The 17,740-nt window shown below is 47.0% G+C and overlaps 1 protein-coding gene across 1 annotated transcript in view; it reads left to right on the forward strand.

Moving 5' to 3' along the window:
• Positions 1-15,977, forward strand: part of RBM28 (RNA binding motif protein 28) — a 29,636-nt gene extending 13,659 nt beyond the window's left edge. The window contains exons 11-19 of the mRNA XM_037049272.1: positions 2,598-2,671; positions 3,474-3,609; positions 4,825-4,889; positions 6,806-6,964; positions 8,776-8,925; positions 9,252-9,326; positions 11,674-11,930; positions 12,509-12,608; positions 14,492-15,977. Of these exons, the coding sequence (XP_036905167.1) occupies positions 2,598-2,671; positions 3,474-3,609; positions 4,825-4,889; positions 6,806-6,964; positions 8,776-8,925; positions 9,252-9,326; positions 11,674-11,930; positions 12,509-12,608; positions 14,492-14,626 (1,151 nt within the window). The 3' untranslated portion in view covers positions 14,627-15,977. The remainder of the gene's footprint in view (positions 1-2,597; positions 2,672-3,473; positions 3,610-4,824; positions 4,890-6,805; positions 6,965-8,775; positions 8,926-9,251; positions 9,327-11,673; positions 11,931-12,508; positions 12,609-14,491) is intronic.
• Positions 15,978-17,740: the final 1,763 nt, after the last annotated feature.

Here is a 17,740-nt window from a genome sequence, read left to right on the forward strand (position 1 = left end):
GTGCTGCCTTCGGTTTTTTTCCCCCTAAAGCCATTTCTTTTGAGCTCCCAGGGCTGACCACTCCTTATTTCAGTATGTTGTTGTTAGATGACATTTTTTCAACCCATTCATCATCTTTGATTTCATCAGTTGCTGTTGTTCTCCTAAAGCAGTGAATTCTTAATTCATTTTGATTCTTGATTCCTTTGTGATCTGCCAAAAGCTGTGAACTCTCTCCTCAGAAAAATGCCACTTCTGAGGGTTTCTGGGCTCTGTGGAGCTTATCCGTGGATTAATAACCTACATTCTAAATCTCCTTGTTTTCCAAACTGATGAGACCTGAGCATTTTCTGGGTTTTACTTGGCTAAGAAAGATGTACATTAGGCCGTATGATGGAAAGAAATGGAACCGTTGCCTGGAGATTAGTGATCTAATCCCAGCTAAACCACAGGCCAGCTGGGTGATTGTTGGCAAATCATTTCACTGCTGGGGGCTTCAGTTTCTTATCTGTAAAATTAGTGGGTTTAACCAGAGTAATCACTTAAGGTCTTTTAGCTCTGATATTCAATTATTCTTGGGCCTGCTCCATTTCCAGTATGTTTTTCTAAAAATGGGCAACTAGAGTTGTACAGAATGTCCCAGGTGTGGTAGGATATTGCTTCACTGTGATGTCTTTTGTCCTTTTTTGAGTGCAAGGTGCATCGGTTGGTATTTTCAGAATGTAGTCTATAGTTGATGACATTCTCTACAATCTCTATTTGGTCTGTTAATGGCAGCTGAGAGTTAATGATCTTAATAAGCATAGTTTTCATATTTCTTAATGCATGCCTTTCCCTAGCTCATACTAAATTTTTCTGGCACTTTTTCTGCCTGTTTGCTCACACAGCCTTGGCCTCCTCCTCCCGTTTGTCCCTGTCGGCATGCCATTTCGCTGCCTGGAAGAGCTGAATATTATCTGCAGACTTTTAGGGAGGTGTTAACACTGAACCCAGTACTCACTCTGGAAGTTCCAAGGATAAAATTCTTACCCACTCAGAGGGAAGTACTCGTTTTTTTCATACTGGACAGATAGGCTAATCTGCCTATTAGAAACATTCCTCCCTCCCATATTTCTTCATTATTTGTTTCTTTATATTGAGTATTTATTAATGCCAGGCATTATGGTAGGTGCTAGGGATACAGAGACAGCTAAGAAACATGGTCCTTATTCCTGAGGTGTCCAGTCATTTTGGGGAGATGCCACCTGATCGGTGCTATCATGGATATGTAAATAAAGGACCAGCGGGGTGGGGCACTCTGGGGCACTTGGACTGCTCAGAGATGGCAGGAAAGGCCTCACTAGACGGTGACCCTTGGGTTGGCCTCCTGATGTATTCCTTCAGTTCGGCTGCTGCCAGTCATTCTTTTTCTTAAAACCCTCACCCGAGGACACTTTTTACTGCTTTTAGAAAGAGAAGAAGGGAGAGAGGGCTTAGAGAAAGGGGAAGGGAGGGAGAGAAACATTGATTGGTTGCCTTTCATTTGTGCAATGACCAGGAACTGGACCCTCCACCTAGGCATGTGCCCTGACTGGGAGTCAAACCGGGACCTTCCTGTTTGCAGGACAGCACCCAAACAGCTGGGCCACACCAGCCAGGGCTGGCATTCAGTCTAATAGGGGACAAAAGAGCAGGGTCCCAGTAGCTTTAGGAAATGTAATGTCCCCATATGTGAGGGAATACTAACCAAATATTATGAAGCTTATATTTCTTTTTTTTAAAAAGATTTTATTTATTTATCTTTAGAGGGGAAGGGAAGGAGAGAGGGAGAGAAACATCAATGTATGGTTGCCTTTCGTGCGTCCCCTGCTGGGAATTGGCCTGCAGGGAACTGGCCTGCAACCCAGGCATGTGCCCTGGCTGGGAAGCGAACCACAATCGTCTGATTCGCAGGCCCGCGCTCAATCCACTGAGCTACACCAGCCAGGGCCTATATTTCTTTTTTTGAGTTTACCAAAAGATGAACTTCTTTTCCTTTTCTTATAAAAGCTGCTTTTTATCAATAGCAGAAAATTGGGTGGGCCGATTGACCCTTCGTCTAACCAGTGAGAGGCACCTGTGGAAGCCTGCAGCAGGAGTGAGGAACTGAGCGCTCGGGTGCTGGCTCACCGCTGTGTTCCTTTGACAGAGGCCTGGGCCTTTGACTGCAGGAGGAGGAGTCCCCTTGTCTAATGCCTCCCAGGCGACAGTGATGGCAGTGGGATCTGTAATCGATTTTAGGGTTAAGTGATCACTGCCTCAGTTTCTAGATCCTCTGATTGGCCTGCAGTAAGTGATGCCCAATAAAGTGTTAGGCTGAAATTTCTCCAGCATTTTCTGTGGATACTTGTAATTAAGGAGAGAGATGGTAAGACCAAAGTTCTGGGAGCTTAGAAAAGATGAAGGAAGTGATAATCTTTCACTTGTGAGCGGGCGTGCTGTTCTATCTGTCTTCCACCCTTCGGTGCCCGGCACAGTGCCTGTCTCGTGTGATACTTAACGGAAGGACGCTACCGCTCCCTCCACCACTGCGTGTTGTCGGTGGCTCCCTGGTGGCCACGGGAGTGTCGCATCTCACTTAATCTTGTCTCCCCGTGCAGGCTGCGCGTTTGCTCAGTTCACGACTCAAGAGGCAGCTCAGAAATGCCTGGCAGCTGCTGCTCCCGAGACCGAGGTGAGGAAGACGTGTCCTCTACCTGTGACTTAGGCGGTGGTGGGCCCTAGGGCGACATCTGGTATTTGTGTAATAAATAGTAAAATAGTAAAGTGATAATACTAAAGTTAACGTTTTTGAACATTTAGTTAGATACTCTCATTAGATAGGCACATACATCGCCTTATTTAATCCTCATATCAGCCCTATAGGTTATGTAAGGTTGGTGCCATTGTTATCCCTATTTTATAGGTGAGAATGGACAGAAAGATGTACCTGATACTTACTGATCACTGTCTGTCTATCAGCTTCTGTCCCAGGCTGATGACACAAAGGATTGGCACAGGAAGGGATCAGGCGGTCTGTGAAGTGTAGTTGAGTTTTTGAGAGAGAGAGAGAGTGTGTGGGTGATGGAGAATTTTTCTGTGTGTTCCATAACCAAGTATAAATTGTTTTCAGATAGCTATATGGTATCACCATAGTCCCTTAAATTTTCTTCAGTAGAGTTAACAGTACCATTTCATTAGCTTTCTTTAGATTACTAAAAATTTGTCAGTTTACAGATCATTTCTCCTTAGTTTGGGCTTCCTTTGGGCCTGATCATTGCCCATAAAATAAATTATTTACTGCTGACTGCCCTGTGTACACACATGGCCTTTCGCACAGCTTTAGTAAATATGATTAGCTGGGCCAAAACATCTTGGGGTTGGGTTCCATGGCTTAGCTGGGATCTCCTGTTTGCCGTTCCTTAGGTGCTCCTTGTCAGGTGTTTAGTTTTTATGTATGATGTGTTTTAAGAGAGAGGGTTGCAATGCGTTAACAGGGTGGTGGACTGAAACTAGATGGCAGGCAGCTCAAGATAGACTTGGCAGTGACCCGTGACGAGGCTGCAAAGCTCCGGACAAAGAAGGTGAAGAAGCCGACGGGGACCCGGAACCTCTACCTGGCCCGTGAAGGCTGTGAGTAGCAGAGGGGGGGCGTAGGCTGGGCCTCTGGGGACCTGGCGTTGTGCTGCGACAGTAGCCTGGCAATGGTATGTTTGGAGCACGTTCCACAGTAAAACCAAAGTGTCCTCTTCAGCAGCATTACATTATTACTCCACTTTAGCAGATGTCACTTTCTTTTAGGAAAACCTTACCCAATGTGTAAGTGAACCAGTCTCGTTGTGTTTTGTGCCCGCTTGCCTTTAGTCCTTTCCATCAGAGGGCAAAGAGGGAGGAAAACCTCAAATACCTTTGCTTCCTTTCATCATTTTTAATAAGAGGTTTTCTGAAGGAGTGAAAATTATGACTAAAATTACTCTTTTGGATATTCATGGATCTAAAATGTGCACTGAGCCCTGGCTGGTGTTGCTCAGTGGATTGAGTGCTGGCCTGCAAGCCAAAGAAAGGGTCCCTGGTTCGATTCCCAGTCAGGACACATGCCTGTTGCAGGCCAGGTCCTCATTAGGGGGTGCGTGAGAAGTGACCACACATTGATGTTTCTTTCCCTCTTTCTCCCACCCTTCCCCCTCTCTAAAAATAAATAAATAAAATCTTTAAGGGAAAAAAAAAGTGTGTTGAGTGCCTTCCCCTTAATTCCAGAAAGATGGTCAGAAATCAGGTTTGATTTTAAAAGAAAAATAGAGAGTCCCTGCCTCTAGGCCGTACAGCATTTGTCAGCCCACTTGCTGCAGAGCCGCACAGCCCAGACCAGTGATGTTAGGTCACTGGCCTTCGGTACTAGACCTGCATATGGTGATGTGGCTGGTTTCTGGGCTGGCTTATTTCACCACTTAGTAATGGCCCCCAAGTACATGAGAAGCAGCAAAATTCCAAGGGCAGGTTATAGGTAGAGCATTTTTGCAATCCAAATGCCTAACGTACTCATTTTCAGAACTTTCTCTAGGCTTTTCCATCTGATGTTGAGCATGTTGATGGAGCTTCTTTGAGGGGAGGGAAGGAGAAGAGGAACAAAATTACAAAATGTTCAGAGTGTTAGTTCTTGAGAGCAGCTCCGAGCTGAGAATTTAGCCCTGTAGCCTATTTCTGGTCCTACCCAAATGCCACCGTGTCCTGGCCAGCATAGTCCTCTGGGCCCTGTGCAAAGAGCTTGCATCATTCAAATCACATTCCTCTTGTTGCTCAGTGAAAATTCCCTTGCTGATGTCTTGGCCTTTTTCCCTCTTTCTGCAGTGATTCGTGCTGGGACGAAGGCTGCGGAGGGTGTGAGCGCTGCTGATATGGCCAAAAGAGAACGGGTGAGTAGGCCAGGCATCGCCTCCGGGGTTTGCATGAGGTATTATATACATCAATAGATAGTAATTATTGAATTCAGAGGTGCTCATCAAAGAGCTGAGTATCAGTGACAGGCCATACTTATACTGTTGTTCGAGAAAAAAGCACACAGGTGAGACAGCAAGCAACCCAACATTACATGAACGTATAACATTCTCTCAGCATTATATGCCATTATACGAGCTGGATCTTGACTTTTTAAATTTATTTTGAGAGAGAAGAGGAAGGGAGGGAGAAAAACACCAGTGTGTGGTTGCCTCTCACATGACCTACTGGGGACCTGGTCTGCAACTCAGACACATGCCCTGACTGGGGATTGAACCAGTGACCCTTTGGTTTGAAGGCCGGCACTCAACCTACTGAGCCGCACCAGCCAGGGCACGAGTTGGATCTTATTCTTTATTTTCCTAATGCTCAGCAGTAAATATTTGCTGAATGGTATGCTTGGAGATCATACAGCAGACAGAGGCTAGGGCTGTGTGTTCAGTATAATTAGGTGTCAGTATAAATGCAGGATAACCTAAGAAAGGAAGTTCAGCGTAGGCTGGAATAAGTAGGGAAGAAGGTAGATGTGAGTCTTGGGATAGTTAATATGTCCAGTTTGGGGAGGAGGAGGATGTCTCTGTAGATTATAAAATCATTTTTGGAAAGCTCCATGTTACGAGCGTTTCCACTGCTAACTGATGCCATTCAGTTCCTGTACTGCTTGGTGATGTTAGTTCCCGGTGACATTTACTTTTGCCCGTATGGCCTACTTTTAAAAAGCTAAGCCAACCTGGGATGGTAAAGGTGCATAACCATTAACAGAACTGGCTGTGACACCTGCAAGGTGATGGGCGGAGGTGAGAACATAGTGGCAGTGAGAGGCAGTGTGTCTTCTCTGTGCGGTTTCCTGTCTAGGGTTCTTGGCCCTTTTTGTAGAGAGCATCTGGAAAGGATGGTATTCGGGGGGCCCTGCACGCACTTTTCCCATCGTAATGCAATGGGGACACATTTAATTTTCTCTTAGAATTTTTCTAGCAAAAAGCTCGCTAGGTGATATGCATTGTGATTCACAGCAGGCACAGTGCTTCCTGGAGGGAATGTCCGACTGTCAAACTGAGGCCTCTTCAAATATCCCTTTGCTGTTCATTTCTAGAGTATCTGTCTGGATATTTTCTGATTTGTTAGTGCCTTTGCCAAACAAGGTGCAGCAGGAAAGAGAGGCTTGATGATTAATTTAAAACTTTTTTCTCCTAATCTAATTTTAAAAACAAATCAGGAGGAGTGTAATCATTTTGACTTCAAGACAGGCTGCCTGGGGTCTGTGCCCTGTGCAGTGCCTTGGAGGCTGGTGCTCGATTGGGCGGCCGTTGTTTCCGTGGTCATGGACGTCCTCTGCCTCAAGGTGGCAGAGTAGAGACGAGACAGTGTTCTCTCAAGTATTTAAATACGTCGCATTTCTTTTTGGAAGGACTAGGTAGTTTGGGTTGGCAGGTAGATCAGGACTGGGCATAAATGTTAATGACAGTATTACTTATTATTTACTCTGGACCAAGTTTTGAGGTCAGGATTTTATGTATGTTTCCACATTTTGGCTTGGCATCACTGCCCAGAAGTTATATTTTGATCTACAGTTCTACTTAGTAGGTGAAAAAAGCTGCAGCTTAAAAAAATGTAAGTTGGGCTGGGTTCTGTCTGACTGCCCATGACTCTGTCAGCCTCCCACCATCTTGCCCCCTGAACCTCTCCTTGTGCTGGGCATTGGGAGGCTGCAGGGTGGGTGATTTCCCTCCTTTTTATGTGTCTAGTTATTGGGTGGGGTCTTTCCTTTTAGAGAACCGTGAGCCTGCATTTTTAAAGGGCGGATTGGACTGTTAGCGGTTTGTTGTTCTTTCAGTTCGAGCTCCTGAAGCATCAGAAACTGAAGGACCAGAATATCTTCGTCTCCCGCACCCGGCTCTGCTTGCACAATCTCCCCAAGGCTGTGGATGACAGACAGCTCCGAAAGCTGCTGCTGAATGCCACCAGAGGGGAGAAGAGGGTGCGCATCACGGAGGTGAGAGTTGGCCCTGCCTGCTCGGAACTCTGGTGCCCATCCTGGGTCAGACTGAGCATTGATTTTCAGGCTGTGTTGCCAGCAGATTGACAGATTTCTTTCTGGACACATTGCCAGCAGACAGGGCTGAGTTTGGCAGTTTTCATGCCTGTTTTTTTCCCTCTTCTAAGAACTGCTTTTCACATCTGACCAAATTGCAGTAGAGTGTGAGGATGTCTCTGCCCTAGTGAAGTATTTTAGCAAGCATTTATTGAAGCCCTGCTGTGTGCTCAGCATTATACCGGGTGCTGTAATGTTAATTTTCTTGCAGAGAAAACAATCTGTGTGCTGTGCTCTTCAGAAGAGCATTTTATTACCATTTACGCCCTTGGCCTATGGTAAGCGTTCCCAGGGCCCCGTGCTGAGCACGGGGACCCGCACAGGTCTGCAGCAGCTGCGTGAGGCCGACACCAGGTTCACACCACCAAGACGAGGTCAGACACTGCGGGAGCGGAAACTTCTCTGTTTCCCCGCAGCGCTCTTTGCCTCCCCGGGTCATAGCGCTTACTTATCACACCGCCCTGCAGTTGTCAGCCATTTCTCCGACCGGACCGAGCTCTTCGAGGGCAAGTGTCGTCTCGTTGTTCCCAGTCCTTGGCACAGCACCAGGCACATAGTGGTCCACTGACCGGTATTTACTGAGAAAGTGACGTAGCCAGTTTTGTTTCATCAGTGTAAACTTTTCCGAATCTCAGAAAGCCACACCGAAATGGATGGTGTTGTTGGTGTTCGGGGAATTACGTGAGAGAATGTGAACATACCAGCACGTATCTGACACTGCTCTTGATGAAACTGTTCGGAGCGTTGCTGGAATAGGGTTGGTTGTGGTGCTCCTCGTGTCAGTACCACAACACTTGGTAAGTGTCCACGCGGTTAAAGCCTGTCGTCATCTGGAGAAATTTATGTGTTTTACAATATTTGCATTGTGTTGAATTTTCTCCATGATTCTTTTCATGGGTGTGTGTACAGCATCTCAGCAAGGCTTCATGAGGACAGGAACCTCATTTTATGCTTTTCTTGGTTTCCCTGCAGGAGATGGCCCAGTTCTAGCACAGAGCAGGTGCCGGACGTGTACCAAATGCAGCGTCCAAGTGTTCCTCATGCTAGACCGTGCCCATGAATGACCGTTGTAGCTTTCAGGAGTAATAGCATGTGAACGATCAGTTTTCCCAGAATTCCTTCCTGTGCCTCAGTGCCCCAGGACGCCTAGTATATTCAGCTGGAGGATTTAGGGAGAGGTCACAGTAGGGGATCCGATGGCCAAGCAAAGGCAGCTGAAGCTTGTTTCTGTCTTTCTGAGACTGCGTGTTGGGCAGGCTCCTCCCCAGGCCGGAAATGTCTTTCTTATCTGAAACCATCAGGCCCTTCTTCATGGGTTTCCTTTCTGAGTGGTTTCTACAATGAGGAGCTGTAGGGACTGCACTTTATCCTCAGTGATAACTCAATATGCAACTTCAGGTACCATGGGCCTCTCAACTTGTATGCGTTGTCAATAGCGAGCCATTATCATTTTCCTCTGGCGAGTTTGTTTTATATGTGTGCTTATTGTAGGTTGGCATTAAACTCTTGGGGAGCGTGACAGTATGAATTCAGTTTGTACTCTCAGTAGTTGTGTTCTGCCCAGTGAGACGGGCAGTCACAGGTGTCATTTCAGTACAGCTCTGGTGGTGGCGATCTGGATGAAGAATCTCTCCCCATAACAGATTTCTTGTTGAATCTGTTACGGCTCTTCATCCGGTAATTACTGATTCTTTTTCTTCTTCTACTCACAGTGTAGGGTGATGCGGGACCTCAGAGGAGTTCGAGGGAAGACGAAGGGTCAGTCCCTGGGCTACGCCTTCGCGGAGTTCCAGGAGCACGAGCACGCCCTGGCAGCCCTGCGCCACGTCAACAACAGCCCCGCCATCTTTGGGCCTCAGAAGGTGAGCCTCATCCTGAGGGGAGGGCTGTTCCCCTGAGCGCTGCTCGCAGAAAACTGTTCCTCTCCTTTGTGCCTGGTGCCCTCCTGCATTTGAGTGATGGGAGAGAGTACCGAGTTGACGGAGGCAATGAGCAGGGACTCAGGTAATCAAATGATTGGCAGGAACTCTAAACTGGATAGGCTGCTTGCACAACTGACCCCTTACCTCTGAGTAGAGTGAGTGAGCGGCCACCGCCGCCTTGCACAAAGGAGGGCAATGCTGGGGGGCAGCTCAGCTCGTTGCACTCAGAGATTAAGTGAATGACATTCTGTCTCCTTCTGACACAGAGACCGATAGTGGAGTTCTCTTTGGAAGATCGAAGGAAACTTAAAATAAAGGAACTGAGGATCCAGCGCAGCCAGGTACAGAACTGAAATTTTTTTTCTGCTTTTAAAAAAATTGTGGTTCATAACACATAGCATAAAACTTAACTGTTTTTAAGTGTATAGTTCAGTTAGAAAGACTTTTAAAGGCCATGTTTAAACTTCTATTCAGTTTGTGGTCCTGCCCCCTTGAAGTAGATCTCTACCTCAGTAGGTTCTTTGTCACCCTTTGCTTATGGTTTCTGAGAGCTCTCCAGGCCTCCTTCCCCTCTGCCGGCCTGTCTCGTGATAGCTCCACAGAAGGGGACGAAGGAGGAGGGAGAAACAGGCTGATGTTACTCTCAATTGGCAGTTCTTGTACAGTGCTGGCTGATGGTGCGTGTCAGGGTTAATAGTTAAGATTAAAGTTTTGCATTACTTATAGATTCAAGCTGTCTCTCTTGTAATTCTTCTTAGGCGGCTGCAAAAATGTGACGCTTGATAGTCTCAGTGCTGCTTTTAATCCAGTGTGATACAGAGGGAAGAACGGGGACTGTGGGGACAGGATACTTGTGTTCAAACTTGGCCTCTGCTGCCTTTTTTTTTTAAGACTTTTACTTATTTTTAGAGAGAGAGGAAGGAAGGGAGAAACAGGGAGAGAAACATCGATGTGTGGTTGCTTTCCACATGCTCCCCCATAGGGACCCGGCTTGCAGCCCTTGCCTGTGCCCTGACTGGGAATCAAACCTGCGATCCTTTGGTTCCTAGGCCGGTGCTCAATCCACTGAGCCACACCAGCCAGGGTTGCTTTCTGAGTTCCTCAGCAAGTTACTACCATTCTCAGCTTCATTTTCTAGTTTGTAAAATGAGATTAATAATGTCAGTCTTGCGTGCTCCATCAGGATTACATGAGTTACTACACGTAAGTTGTCTCACATGTGCGTGGTCAGCACACAGTTAATACTTACTCTCTTATCCATCCTCCCCTAGGGCTATAGGGCCAGGCGATTCTTGGTTCCAAAGCTCTTAGAGCTGATATCACTACTGTACCTGAGCCTGCATGTGCACCAAGCATTTGCAGTCTCTGTGGTGGATAGTGTGAACATGACCCACGGAGTGGCAGGGTCAGGGGTTAGTATATGCAGGGTCAGGGGTTAGTATGTGCCCTGGGTGGAGAACCTGGATGTGGTTTTTGCTGAGGACAGATTTGTTATCCTAAGTTTATTTACTGCCTTGAATCATTGCTTCAGGTGATTCTGAAGCTGCTGACTTCAAAAAACACAAAAAACAATTCAGATGACTTCATTTGCTGCCAACATTTTATGTACATGCTGCTCTTTCCGCGCAAAAGTGCCCCTGCCACCTGACCCAGATTCCATATTCATACCAAATGTCCTTCCTCAGGGAGCGTTTCTCCACCTCTCTCAACAGAGATGAGATCTCATTGTTTGTACCTTTGTAAACTTCCTTAAACTCTCCTTTAGTTTTCACTTTGCTTTATTGTGTGCGTGTCTGTTACCTCCGTTGGTCTGACACCGTTCTTCCCATCGGTGCCCTCGCACTCGGAAGCAGAGACTGGGGCGTAACAGGCGTCAGGTAGGTCTTCGTGCACCGCTGTGCCGATCTCAGTTCCCAGGCGAAAGCACACGTGACGGCGGCAGTTCCGTGGGAACCTTCCTTTTCTTTTCCCACTGAAGTGCAGCATAAGTTGTACCAGCCTTGATGCATTTGGTCATCCTCTGGTGCTTCCTCTGTGTAGGTTCAAGTTTCTAACCTGGGTCTTTTTTCTTCTCTGAGAAACTTCATTTAGCATTTTTCACAAGGCATGTCTATTGGGGACAGATTTCTTTTAATTTTGTTTGAGAAAATCTTCATTTTTCTTTCACTTTTGAGGGATAGTTACACTGGATATAGAATTCAAGGTTGGTGATTTCCCCCCACCCTTACCAAACTTTAAATATTTCACTCTATTCTTTCCTGTTTACATGCTTTCTGAAGAGAAATCCAGTGTAATATTGTCTTTGTTTCTCTGTAGGTAAGGGGTCCCCCCACTCTTCTTCTGTTTCTTTTTTCCTTCTCCTGGTATTCCCGTTATACCCTCGTCACACCTTGGTAATTTGTTCCACGTTACTAGCCTTCTTGTTTCTTGCTGACTTTGCGTGCATCTGGTGCGTGCATGCGCTTTCCTGTTCATGGAAAGGGCAGTGGTTACTGTGTGCCCCGCCCCCCGCCCCCCAGCAACCAGTTGTTACCATATCAGGGCCTGTGAACTACTCGTATTCACTCCTGTAGTTTCTGTCTTGGGATGAACTTTTTCACTAAGCTCACATAAGGCTCCTCTTGAACTGAGTGGTTCTAGCGTATAAAGCACATCCAGAAACCAGATGGTGGTCTCTTGTTTACGCAGCAAAAAGTGAAATCCAAGTCCACGACTGGTGAGCCCCAGCAGGAGCAACGGGGGCTTGGGAAAGACCAGCAACAGAAAGCAGCTCAAAACCACACAGAGGAGCAGAGCAAGGCCTCCCCAGAGCGGAAGGGGAAGGTGGGCTCTGTGTCATGGTCAGGATTCCAGACCAAGGCCGAAGTGGAGCACGTGGAGCTGCCCGATGGGAAGAAGAGAAGGAAGGTCCTGGCGCTACCCTCACACCGAGGCCCGAAAATTAGGTGAGATGCCGGGTGGCGGTGTGGAACACAGGTGGCTTCTGAGAGGGTTTGTTTTTCTTAGCTCTTTTCCTCTTTGTGGCTTCTGTGTGGACGGCCAGGATGCTTCGTGCTGGGCCAGGCCCACATATTAAGGGTTAAAGCACAAGCACAGGGGTCATCCCTGGATCACGCCGAGGCCAGAGCAGGACTGGCGGCGGGGGCCTCCCGGGAGCCTTCCAGGGCAGGCTTCCATGCCATTTCCTCCTCTTCTGAAGAGCTGCCTCCCGCTCACCCACTTGAGGTTCCCCTGCTGTTTCTGTTTGGGGCAGCAGTTGAGTGCTATGGGCAAAAATTGATCTTTAAAAAATATTTGTTAAATAAAGGTTTTTTGAGATTCTCTTGAGGTTTTAAACCAAAACAAAAACAAACTATACAAATGCGGAGTCATAGGGCATTGCAGTATTCCCTTTTTAGAATGCCTTCTCCTGGGCTTAGAAAAGGCCAGGGTAAGAACAGGCATTTTATCTTCCGGCTGAGCGAGCCTCGGGAGTACCAGTTAGAGGAAGAACTCGGGATGACTCTCGACTGTGTTGTTTCAGGTTGCGGGACAAAGGCAAAGTGAAGTCTCTCCCTCCCAAAAAGCCAAAGCCCCAGATAAACCCGCGGCAGCAAGAGCAGCAGAAATCATCTTCCAAGCAGGTGAGCCTGTGGGGCGCGAGGCTTTGGTATGACCAGCCCTGCTGGGGGCTGGCGGTCGCCTCTGTGCCCTGACGAGTTCTGGAGAGAGGAAAGGCTCCGGAGCGCAGCCGCCGTTGGCGGCAGCCTTACAGGGTGTGGAGGTGCGCGTCCTGAAAGTGGGGAGGACAGGAAAATAGGCCCCCCACATCAGTTCCTGTGCTTCGGCATTACCTGCCTCCAGTATGTTACAGTAAACTTCACTTCGCTTGTAAGATGTGCCTCATGTGGAGGAAGTGTGCATTGCTCGGAAAAATGCCTCAGAGTGTATCTGCAACCAGTCAGGCCTTAGACACACACACAGCCACTTCACATCGAGTGAACTTTTAATAAGAAGCCTTAAAGTCGTCTGATGCACAGCCCATGTTAAAATGTCCCGAAGTACCTCAAAAACGTTTTGGAGTTGGTTTGTACGAATCAGGATTCAAACCAAGTCCACATATTAATTTGGTTTTTATATCTTTTAGATTTTTTTCTCTATAAGATCCAGTCTTCCTCATCAGTCCTTTTCTCCCAGGCTGTTAATTTGAGGGAGAGACCGGGTCATTTGCCTTTTAGAATGTATTGCGCTTTGGGCCGAGCTGCTTTGTTCCCGTGGCATCGTTTAACTTGTTCCTGTAACACCGCATGTTATGTACACACTGGTTGCGAGGTCTAGAGGCTTGACTGGATTCAAGTTCAGTTTTCTTGGCAAAAGTAACTCATAGATAATGCTGGGTGCTTTCTGTGACATCATATGACAGGGCATCTAATGTCCAGGTGCCCCGTTTTTGGTGATGCTCAAATTCACCAGTAGGTTTTGGGATTGTTGGCCTCGTCCCTCCATTTGTGAAGTCCCCGTCAGCCTCTGACCTAACGGCCTTAGCACCACTGAGGGCTGCCGTCCAGATCCACCATTTCAGTGTGGGCTGCCGAATGAGGATTTTCTAAATCCGTCAATCCTTTTGCATTTTTTAGTAGAATTCTAGAACGAAGAATCTTTCCAACCTTTTGGTTACCATGAAATACCACTTCTGTAGGAAAGGCAGGATAAATGTATGATTCTTTTCCTCTTTATCAGTTTCCAGAATAATGAGTTAGTGTCCTGTCAACCCTCTGTGGTGACCAGTGAGATTTTACAGTGTCATGAATTCCTGAACACCCGGTTTCTATATCCTTGCTGTGCTTCCGTCACCCGTAGTCATCACACCATGTCAGGCCAGCAGAGAACAATGTCAGGTGGCCCCCGAGTCCTTGTGAGAGGACCCTGCCTTCGTGTCCTTGCTGTTGTACAGCCAGACGTCCCTGCGCATCTCACAGGTTTCTTCCCTGGCCCTGGTGTCCGCATTCACCGTTTCTCTGAGGAGGCCTGGTTTCTTTTAGGGGCAAATAATAGGCCTGAGTTCTTGAACATTCCAGGTCAAGCTTTCTTTCTCCTTCCCTAGTCCCTTTCTCTTAAGGCACAAGAAACACTCATTTCCCATCATTCTAAAAAAATCTGTGCCTGCGAAATCTAGAACCTGTTTGTACTGTCTTCTAAAACTGTCTCCAAAGTCCCATAAGCAGTGGGATTCCTTGGTGAGGGGACGGGCAAGTGCAGACATCCCAGCTCGGGTGGGAGGGGCATTGGGAGTGGCCTCTGACACCCTGAGCAGTGTTTTGGGCCCCTTGTCATGCATTCCTGGTCTGATTTCTCACAGTGGGCGATTCCATGATGGTTTTTCTCTCCAAGGGTCACTCTCTGGAAGGCCCCTTTGTGTGGTGGACAGGAACTCTACCTACTTGTTTTCTCTCTTGGGCGACCTTAAGGTAAGGGGATATTTACTGCTTGAAGTTGACTGTCTTGTTTCTTTACCTGTCGTTTGTAGGTACCTAAGAAAAAAGCTAAGGGAAATAAGGCAGAAAAGCGCTTCAACCAGCTGGTCGAACAGTATAAGCAGAAATTACTGGGACCGTCTAAAGGAGTGCCTCTTGCAAAGAGGAGCAAGTGGTTTGACAGTTGATGATGCCAGCAGACTGGATAAGAAGCTGGATTGCGCGCTTCTTGGTAAAGCTCCCTGGGCCCTTCCCACCCCTCCACCCGGTGTCTGTACTGAGGGAAAGCAACCCCCCGAGTGCACCGCCAGTTTGTTGGGGCCGCTCCCTGGGCTGCGCACATCTGGACTTTGTGTGGTTAGTTAACCATAAAGAGAAATACCAGAAAAACATTGTGATGCTTCTTGCACATTATCCAGATTATCATGTGAAGTTGTGTCTGTAATTATTACCCATTTTAATTCTCTGTTTCTCAAATGGAAACAATTGTAAAATGCATTCTTGAGTGCTGAATTTTTAAGATGTGTATTTTTAGTGTCTTTTCTAATTAAGATATTTTGTGGCTTTTTGAGTAACAGCCTCTCATTTCTAATATATGTGAGTCCTTTATTATTTATGAACATTTTTGACAACCCTAACTCTAATTCAGTTTCAGAGTCCTATGTGCTACAGGAATTGATTAAGAAGGAGCAGAGAAAAATCATTTCCAATCTAATCTCTGAGGGTGCAGAAACTTACTTGGAAAGTAATTGAGGGCAGTGGGGCCTGGCAGAGAGCAATATCTGATAACTCTTTGCCAAGTGAGTGGGTTATTGTTGATAGTTGACAAGAAATCAGCTTTCAGTGGTCTGCAGACAGTAGCCTGGCTGGTGACACCTGCAGTTTCTGTCATTCAGTGCCTCCCCCTAAGGACTTAAGAGAGGGAGGGGATGGCTGACAAGGCAGTGAGCTTGAGGCCGAGGCTGTAGCCTGACTGGCCTTCACCTAATGGATGGCCTTGATCCAGACACAGACTTTCTGGGTCTTAGTTTACTCATTGATGGAATGAGGAGTTTAATTAAAATTTTGTGTGATCCTTCCCAGACCTAACTCTATTTTGTATGCATGTTTATATTCTTATTAACCTCTGAGAAGGTAGAGGTGACTGTCATTACTTTTCAGAATTTACGGTGTCACAAAAGCTGGGAGGGATGGTGAATATTAAGAGAGTGGAGGTCCGAAAGGATCATGACAGCCTGGGGGGGTGAACTGCATTCGACAGGGTGAACATCACTGGGAACAAACACGAATTCCCTCTGGTGGGAGGGTCTGAGTCTGCGTTTTGGAGGAACGGCATGGCTGCCACAGTGCGATGGGCTGTGTTAGTGGACATGGAGCGTCTCGAGTAAGCCACTGGTTCTCTGCGCTGGGCAGACCACACCTGGAAGACACATGTAATGACAAAGCTGGTCAGGGAAATCAAAATGTCACATGGAAACTAAACTGGTCGTGAGTTGGTTGCTCTTGGTCATGGGTAAATAAAGATTTGGTATACTATTCCATTCTCTCTGCTTTTGTGAACGTTTGAAGTTTCCCACAGTAAAAAGTTAATAGTCAGATGAGCGAGTGCTGCCAACCTGTCTGAGAAGAGAATTCCCGCGGTTGATGGCTGATGGCCGGGCCCAGAAGTGGTGAGGGGCAGATGACTCAAAGGCAGAAGGGGGCAGATTTGGGCTCAGTGCAAGGAAGAGCATTCATGCAGGTGGGGTGTGAGTCCGTCTCTGGAACAGCCCGAGTGTACGGTGTAGTAGGCCTGTCGTGTTGCCCGGGGGATTCCGGTCCCGGGGACTGGGCTGAGAGCGGTGCCAACGATCAGCCAGCTCCTTACTGTTTGGCTCCAGGATGACCTGACACGCCGCATGTCTTACCTGGTCCCTGAGGCCCCTTTCAGGAGAACAGACACCTGACCGTCCTCTGTGTGACGTCCTTCGTGTGCTTGGTCCTACCTAGGTCTGCGCCGTGATTGGGGTGGCGTGGCCCCTGCTTAAAGCCCCAGTGGTTTCTCACCTCACTTTTCTTCGAGGTACAATGGACATAGAACGTTGTATGGGTTTTAGGCATCAGTGTAATTATTCACTATTTGTGTATATTATAAAATGGTCATCACGGTAAATCTAGTTAACATTTGTCACCGTACACAGCTTACAGAATTTTTTTCCCTTGTGATGAGAACCTTCAGGATCTATTCTAGCCGCTGTCAGATTTTTAGCACGTTACTGTTCACTGTAGTCACCGTGCTGCACACGGCATCCCCAGAACCAGTGTGTAACTGGGGGTTCATGCTTGTTCACCTACTTTGTGCTCCCCCCTCCCATCCAACCACCAGTCTGTTCTCTATACCTATGAGCTTGGGGATTTTTTTTGGTTTTGTTTTTTAAGATTCCACCTACAAGTGAAATAATAGACTGTGTCTTTCTCTGAACTTATTTGTCTTAGCATAATGCCCTCAGAGTCCATCTTTGTTGTGGCAAATAGCAAGATTTCCTTGTTTTTTTATGGGCAAATATAAATATATATATATTTTCACCACATTTTCTTTATCCATTCATTGGTCCTCATTTCACTGTGATTGAAGTTTCTACTTCTCCTCAAAGCATGCGGTGCCCTGGGCACTCAGCCCCTGTTAACCTCTCCTACCTAATCTTCGTTCACTTGGTCCCTTTCATTCATTTTTGGCCACACAGGCCTTCCTTCCATTCCTCGGACTCTTTGCCACCACAAGCCTTGGTATGTGTTTTCTCAGCCTGGAGAGTTTTTGCTTATCGCTCAGGTCTCCACTGAGCCCTCACTGCCTCCGGGAGCTCTTCCCTGACGGAAGTAGGACTCCCCCCTCCCCTCGGTTCTGCCAGCGCTGAGTTCTGTTACTCTGTTCATTTCTTTTTCTAGCACTCATCCCTCTCTACCTGGAAATACTTGTTTCCCCTGGTCTGTATGAATTGTGAGCGGAACAATTCACTTGGTCCTGTAGACGCAGCACCTAGAGTCAAACCTGGCACAGTAGGTATTGAGTAAATACTTTTTGAATGAAAAAATAAAGGGGCAAAGGAAGAAACAGTGCTCAGCAGGCCAGACAAAGAGTTAAATATAGCCCAACGTTCTTGGTCCTCTAGTTCAGCCTAGTGCTGTAATAAGTGATGCTTTCTTCGGAATTATTGCTGACCCAGGGACATGGCTGTTTCAGTGCGGTGCCTTGGGAATCCAGTGAAAGCTCAAAAAATGCCCTTAATTGGTTTAGAGATGGATAAAGCAGAGACCATTGAAAA

The sequence above is a fragment of the Sturnira hondurensis genome, unplaced genomic scaffold (genome assembly GCF_014824575.4).
Source record: "Sturnira hondurensis isolate 20B ecotype Veracruz unplaced genomic scaffold, ASM1482457v3 Scaffold0006437, whole genome shotgun sequence".
NCBI classification, from domain to species: domain Eukaryota; kingdom Metazoa; phylum Chordata; class Mammalia; order Chiroptera; family Phyllostomidae; genus Sturnira; species Sturnira hondurensis.